At 38.7% G+C, this 7,322-nt stretch overlaps 2 protein-coding genes across 2 annotated transcripts; one reads left to right on the top strand and one right to left on the bottom strand.

Annotated features, from left to right (window-relative positions):
* Positions 1 to 1,573: 1,573 nt before the first annotated feature.
* On the top strand, positions 1,574 to 2,756 carry LOC117906132. The gene is made up of 3 exons (XM_034819090.1): positions 1,574 to 1,687; positions 1,843 to 2,018; positions 2,104 to 2,756. Exons 1-3 carry the CDS (start codon positions 1,666 to 1,668, stop codon positions 2,536 to 2,538), a joined length of 633 nt encoding a protein of 210 aa, XP_034674981.1. The 5' UTR covers positions 1,574 to 1,665; the 3' UTR covers positions 2,539 to 2,756.
* A 91-nt stretch (positions 2,757 to 2,847) lies between these two features.
* Positions 2,848 to 3,626, bottom strand: LOC117905673 (disease resistance protein RUN1-like). The gene is made up of 2 exons (XM_034818555.1): positions 3,223 to 3,626; positions 2,848 to 2,935 (listed from the first exon to the last, which is right to left on the bottom strand). The coding sequence occupies exons 1-2, from the start codon at positions 3,624 to 3,626 to the stop codon at positions 2,848 to 2,850; spliced, it is 492 nt and encodes a 163-aa protein (XP_034674446.1).
* Between the last annotated feature and the right edge of the window lie 3,696 nt (positions 3,627 to 7,322).

The following is a 7,322-nucleotide window of genomic DNA, read 5'->3' as shown; positions in this document are numbered from 1 at the left end:
TAGTTCCAAGATGAATGAGAAATATATGTGCCTCGTAGACCATGTAAAAATGCACAAAATCCTTTGAGATGAAGGACGCTTCATAAAATTGGTAACAATTGAAGATATGTTAGTGTCATATCAAGTACTACAAACTTGATTGAAAGTTCTATTAAAAAAGTTCTTATTATTCTTGACGATGTGAATAATGCGAAACAATTGGAAATCTTAGCAGGAGAACATGGCTGGTTTGGTAAAGGAAGTAGAATTATTATCACAACTAAGAAAAAACATCTACTACAGCATAAAGTGGATGAATTTTATCAGATTGAGGAATTAGGCACCCTTGAAGCTCTAGAACTCTTTAGTCACCATGCCAATACTAAAGGAGAATCCCTGTGTAAGTTTTCTCACCTATCAACGCAAGTAATAAAGTATTGTGGTTTCCATCCTTTGGATCTTAAAGTTGTGGGTACTTTTCTACGTGGCAAGAGTTACTTGCAGTGGCAAGTTCAGTTAGAAAATTTGGCTAGAGAGTCTGCTAGAGAAAATTTGGGTATTAGAGTAAGTTATAATGGATTAAATCTTCGAGAGAAGGATATATTCCTTGATGTTGCATGTTTCTTCAAAGGGGAGCACAAAGATTTTGTTGCAAAAATGCTGAATGAACATGATTTCTCTGCTGAAAAAGGAATAGAAGTTCTAACTGATAGGTGCCTCATAACAGTTTCAGAAAGAAAGTTATGGGTGCAGAGTATAATACAAGAATTGGGCTGGCAAATTGTTCGGGAAGCAGGCAAACCTTGCCGCTTTTTGGATCATATGAATATCCAACGCCTATTGAGAACAAAGAAGGTATTTTTTCATAAATATATGTATTCTTAGATGTTTATATAGTTTAAGAAACTATTTACTGATACATATACACATAAAATTTTTGTTTTACTTATTGTGGCTCTTTCTTGTAGGGGATACGTGAAGTTGAAGGCATATCCCTAGACCTATCCAAATCAAAGGATATAGATTTTTCTACAGAAGCCTTTGAAAAGATGACTGAACTTAAATTGCTAAAAGTCTTCTTGGGTTCTGATTGCATAGATGGAAAGGAGAATTATAAAGTGAATCTTTCTACGGACTTTGGACTTCGTTGTTCTGTGTTAAGGTACCTCCATTGGCATGGATATCAACTAGAATCTTATCCTCCAAATTTTGAGGCAGTGGAGTTTCTTGAACTCAACATGCCATATAGCTGCCTAAAACAAATTACCGGGAATGAGGTATGATTGCTATGGTTTTTTTTATACATGTGCCTGTTTCTAAGATGAGTGATGATGTAAATAAAAGCTAATTTACTCGATAAAAATTCTCCTTCAGATTCATTTTCCAAAGTTGACTACCCTCAATCTTAGTCACTCCCAACACTTGGAAAATATCCCAAACTTCTCGAGGATGCCAAATTTGGAGAGACTGGTTCTTGAAGATTGTAGAAGTTTGGTTAAGGTTGACCCATCTATTGGAAATCTGAACAAGCTTTCTTTGATGAATTTCAAAGACTGCAAAAGGCTTAATACTCTTCCAAAGAGCATTTGTAAATTCAAATTTCTTGAAACTCTTATTCTCGCGGGTTGTTCGAGACTTGAGAAATTGCTAGGTGACTGGGAGGAACGGCAAAGTTCAGTAAACCTGATGGCAAGTCGAACTTATAGAAGTGAGTATAAGATACTGTTATTTTGTTTGTTTTCGCACACTATTAGGTCTAAGCAAATGCCATATATGTGATAGGGCAGTCCCCAGTCATTTTTTTATGCTTACTGTCATTGCAAAAGTTAAATCTAACTGGAAATGACTTTATTATCATACCAGGAGTCATCATTCTACCTCCGACGCTAAGAATTCTTCACTTGGGGCATTGCAAGAGGTTTCAAGAAATTCTAAAGCTTCCTTCAAGTATCCAAGAAGTAGATGCATACAACTGCATTTCTATGGGAACTTTATCGTGGAACACCAGACTAGGAGCATCCATTTTACAGAGGATCAAGGTTTCTCTCTCCCATGTTAAACTTTGTTATTTTCAAGGCAGAACTTTGCTCTCTTTTTCATGATAAACTTTAATTTTGATGGCAGATTAATCCGGAATCTGCATTTTCTATCGTTCTTCCTGGGAATACAATTCCAGACTGTTGGGTCACCCATAAGGTGACGGGATCTTCAGTGACTTTGAAGCTGAAAAATCCTGATCGTTACAACGATGACTTCTTGGGATTTACCGTGTGCCTTGTTTTTGCACCACAGGCTGAAAGGCCTCAGCTAAATCCTGAAATCTTGTGTGAATTGAAGAATTTCACATTTTTCTACTGTTGTGGCGAGGACAGTGTAGATGAATTTCCAGAGTCAGATCAAGAATGGGGCAACAACAGTACAGATCACGTGTGGTTGGCATACCGACCACATGCTCGAGCTGATAGATGTCATCCTAAAGAATGGAATCATATTAAGGCTTCATTTGAAGTCTTTGACTGTGTGGTGAAAAAGTGTGCTATTCGCCTTATATACAAGTAGTGTTTGGGTAAGAAACCCTGTGAAAATGGAATTTATGGCTCATACTCCGTTGATAACTCCATTATTCATGATATTTCATCCAGCTTCCAAAACTTTTGGATTGTTTGATTTGAATGTTCCAAAATATCCATATAAACTCCTTTCTAAGAAAGTCTGTTTATCTGTGGATATCACCTTTGTTTCTCTCCACCAATTTATAAAGATTGATTCATCTGAAATTGAGCAATCATCACTGACCTGAGGATTTAAGTGATCATCTCCACTGCCGGTACCAGTTATCGCCTGTCTGAAAACCACCCTTTTTACTAATCAGGGTGCTGCCTCCCTCACTCCCACAGCCAGAATCCACAAATTAGCACTGGACTTTCTCCTCCACCTGTAGCTGGCCTGTTTTCTCCTTAATTTTCAAGATCAATTGATGGTCACATAAAGGGAGCTATGTTCCTATTTGCAGATATCTTGCCTGCATTCGTTGGAGAGGAAAAAAGAGTGGGATTGTGGACGAGGCAGTGTAAGGGCTTATGGCTTTGGTGTGGGGGGTTCAGTGTGAGAGTGAATTGTGGGCTGTTCTGATGAGCTTTATCTTTTGATGTGTTTAATGTCTTTAAGATAAGGCCTTGTTTCGTTGTTTCTATATATCTTTACCTCCAACTTCGTACATTCTCCTTTGAATCTTTTTCATACCTGGAAAATGCTTCTCCGAAACTTCCCATCTGCTTTCGGACATCGGACGGATCTACGTGATAAAAAATTGGCACAACCGGTTGTTCCATTTCTTTCCTGCACTCCATGATCTTCACGTGCTCATTCAAGCACCATCCGGAACTAGCATAGTTTTCTGAGAATACGACTACAGAAAACCTTGATTCCTCGATAGCTTTCAAGATTTCTGGAGCAATCTCTTCTCCTCTCTTAAGTGTATCATCTCTGAAATTTTTAATGCCTTTGTGAACTAAACTGGTATAAAGGTGATCAGTAAAATTGAAACGGGTATCTTTGCCTCTAAAGCTCAGGGAAACATCGTACCTCCATGGACAGACAGAAGTTGAGGAGGAACAGAAAGCTTTTTGAGCACTTGTGTAAGCCATTGATGAAGTGCATGAACAAGAGTTTGGAGATTTCTCTACATATCATGAATGATTGACCACTATTAAGCTTTTTTGCTGGAAAAAAAAAATTGGGTAACAGAAACAAGGGTGAAGTGTCCTTTGCAATATAAGGTCAACGACTCCAATAATATTTTAACAATATCAAGAAAGTTTAATTGCCTGTGAATCCTCAGATCAACTGTAGCAAAAAATCTTGCAAGACCAAAATATCCTTCGTGAATCTTGGGTTTGGATCATTGAATTTTAATTTTTCTTTTTATTTCATCTTCATTGTGTAAATTAAGTATTATACGCATTGTATATATTTAGATATTAGAAGGAAAATATGAATTAATTAATTGTTCAGAGGGCTTGATCAAGTGAAAATGATATGATATATGGCAAGTTAGCTGAATTTTTCAAAAAGCATTTGTTGGACCAAATGATTTTCACCTGCACAGATGACTTTACATGCTAGAGATTATTCGTGAACTCCAACAAAAATGACTACACAATAGATTTCCTGTCCACTTATAGATGGCTCACCTTCATCTCTATTTTGGATCATATGGCAAAGGGATTAAAGCAGTCAACTCTTTATTATATTTGTAACGACCCGCACCCAACCATGTAGATATTGTCCGCTTTGGGCCTAAGAGGGCCCTTATGGCTTTAAAACGCGTCTACTTGGTTAAGAGGAGCCTCTACATATATAGCGCCAGGAACTTGCTCCCTTATCCGATGTGGGACATCACAAACACCCCCCCATGCAGACACAACGTCCTCGTTGTGTCCCATGGGATTGCGGGGCCAAACAGACAAACACCCCCTTGGGTCCAAAGCGGACAATATCTACACGGTTGGGAGCGGGTCGTTACAAATGGTATCAGAGCCGATCCCTGACCCCGGTGTGGGGGTTTGTTTGGCCCCGTAAGGGGTGTTTGTCTGTTTGGCCCCGCAATCCCATGGGACACAACGAGGACGTTGTGTCTGCATGGGGGGGTGTTTGTGATGTCCCACATCGGATAAGGGAGCAAGTTCCTGGCGCTATATATGTAGAGGCTCCTCTTAACCAAGTAGACGCGTTTTAAAGCCGTGAGGGCCCTCTTAGGCCCAAAGCGGACAATATCTACATGGTTGGGTGCGGGTCGTTACAATATTTGTATCATTAATCTGTTTTCTTTCTGCCAATTTTTCTGTTCAAACAAAAAATTGTAGCCTTATTTTCGAGTCCTTGACTCCAATCCACCAAGGATTCTTAAATCCTATCCGAAATCATTTTGTTGGAGAACGAATTTTTTATTAGGATTTGTTTCAAAGTAATTTCAAAACAATTTGAGTCCATTGTTACATTTTGTTAAATAAAATTACTGCAGAAAACTACACAGTTGAACGCTTTCAGCCTTGGATTTTACCAGTCTATGCACAATATTCCAATTAACTGAAGATGCAGCAATCATCAGATCAGGCAAAGACTCAATATTTATCAATTAAGCCATGTAAATTCTTGTTAATAGAGGCAAGTTAGTTTTCCTATTTTGAGTAGATTTCCAATTTTAGTCAAAATCTTCCGATTTGTACTCCCACTCTAATCGATTTGGATTGTAACATGTATTTTTCCCACATCAAGAATCAGCAATCAAACTTAAGATAGGAAGAACACTTTAAATTCAGAAATCTTCTTTGGAATGTGACAAGAGGTTGGTATATATCTATGATTTGATGATAAAGGTATGGTTATTGATGTTTGCTAGTAACTGATTCTCATGCTAGTTATACGAGGTTTCCTGTTGGTTCAGGCTTTGATTGGGATTCATTAATGGCAGCCCAGTGTGTATACTTTGCAGGAAGGAGAAAAGTTTCATATGGATTATTGACATGCTAATCTGAGGCTTTGGTAGGCTGCAAGTAAGTTGTTTAGTTTTCATATGGATTGTATGTTTTGGGACTAATACATCATAAATTTTTAATTCAATCCCTTTTTGGACATTTTCTCACCAACCAAACAAAGTGTACTTCTATTTTAAATTTTTCTTTTTCGTTTTTCAGTTTAAATTCTCTTATTGATTTATTGGGACACTATGCAAAGCATGAGGAAAATATCATTGTAATTGAAATAGAAACACACAATCTGGTTGTTAATGTGGGTCGGAGACAAGTGGAGGTGACATCATAGCTTGGAATTAACTGTGATCTGTTGCCAAATGGTATTGCATTAAAGACCCTAAAATGTATTTATGGTATCGTTGAAACTAGTTCATCTTTACAGTACTTGTGTGAAAACATGCAACTATAATTTGGAAGAGTTTCGGGTTGTCGGAATAAACCATTTCAAAGTATTACTCATTTTGCATATTCATGGGATATGGATATAAATTTTATGAATTCTATATGTTATTTTGAGATGGCCACGTGTCATCTTTGGAGAGACCATCAGACATTGCACATCTTGCCTGTTAGGAGAGATGATGGTTGGGCTGAAGATGGAATGAGCGGATGACACGTGTTATGGAATATTCCGAGGGAGAGCGTAGGCTGTTATAGAGAGAGGAGGTCGTTAGAGGGAGGGGATTTTTTTTTGGGTTGCTGGTTACAGAGAGGAGCGTAGGTAGCTTGAGAAGCAAGAAAGGTTTGAGAGCGTGTTGGGTTGCTTGGTGATTTTTGTTGCTGGTTACAGAGAGAGGAGGCTGTTAGAGAGGATGAGAGGAGCGTAGGTAGCTTTAGGGGGAAGGGAGTTTTTTTTTTTGTTACAGAGAGGAGGAGCCTAAGAGTTGCTGGGAGAGGCAAGACAAACTGAGCTGAGAACATAGAGGGGAAGGAATATAGCTTTGAAGGAGGAAAAAACCAGAGGGATAGAGAGAGCGGCAGGTTAGATAACGAGAGAATGAGTGAGGGAAGCTTGAGAGAAAGTTAGGAGGAAAAGGAAAGAGTGGAGAGTAAGCTGGAGATTTTTGAAGGACGGAGGCAGAGGGAGGGGTATTTTCTTTTGGAGAGGAGAAGAAAATGAGCTTGAAAGGGGAATAGCACAGGTATGGTTTCTATCAGCTGGATCCCTTTGTTTTCATACCATTTTGTTATGTTTTCTGGGAATAATAGGATTTTTATTTTCATGACTGGATGTGAGCGTTGGGGACTTTTGTATGTTTTTGTGAAATCTGAGCTTGCTTGCCCTCACTTTATGCTTGATTTCTAACCTGTTTTATGGGCTCTATTTTTGGCATTCGTGTCTTGATTTTTCCTTGAAACCCATTTGAGATCCATTTTGGCACACCCCTACATCTAAGCTGGTTGATTAAAACATGAAACGTCGCTTGTCTGGATTCATTTTATTCCTACCCTTTGTACTCTGTTTTGCTATCTTTCCTGTTTCTGGTACCCGTCCATGGAGTGCATTATTTTTCTCATCTCTGCCTGTGGGAGCAAGGAACTACAGAGGATATATTCTCAGTAGGTGAGTGCTTGGTGATTATCTAGACACAAAGGTGACATATTCGTCATGGTAAGAAGGTTCTGGGTATGCAGTTGCTGGGTTGGTGCGCTGCTTGACACTGTTGCCATGTAATACAAGAAAAGTTGTCTCATCATTTGAAGAGAACCTTGCTGGGCAAAGGGTTTTGCATGCTTTTGAGCCTGATTTGCCTAAAGATCCTGTAGGATTTGATCTCATCATCAAGAAGCTAAGGGACCTCGTGCCGG

Source organism: Vitis riparia, chromosome 18 (assembly GCF_004353265.1).
Source record: "Vitis riparia cultivar Riparia Gloire de Montpellier isolate 1030 chromosome 18, EGFV_Vit.rip_1.0, whole genome shotgun sequence".
Classification (NCBI taxonomy): domain Eukaryota; kingdom Viridiplantae; phylum Streptophyta; class Magnoliopsida; order Vitales; family Vitaceae; genus Vitis; species Vitis riparia.
Note: the sequence above shows the minus strand (reverse complement) of the source record. Positions and strands in the feature narration are given on the sequence as shown.

Excerpts from the sequence above, each read along its gene's own strand:
- LOC117906132 (XM_034819090.1), top strand. The coding sequence starts at position 1,666 with ATGGCAAGTCGAACTTATAGAA. Across the intron at positions 1,688-1,842 it reads GGCAAGTCGAACTTATAGAA|GAGTCATCATTCTACCTCCG; the intron begins GTGAGTATAAGA and ends TTATCATACCAG. Across the intron at positions 2,019-2,103 it reads CCATTTTACAGAGGATCAAG|ATTAATCCGGAATCTGCATT; the intron begins GTTTCTCTCTCC and ends TTTTGATGGCAG.
- LOC117905673 (XM_034818555.1), bottom strand. The coding sequence starts at position 3,626 with ATGGCTTACACAAGTGCTCAAAAAGCTTTCTGTTCCTCCTCAACTTCT. Across the intron at positions 2,936-3,222 it reads TTCGGAGAAGCATTTTCCAG|GAGAAAACAGGCCAGCTACA; the intron begins GTATGAAAAAGA and ends TTGAAAATTAAG.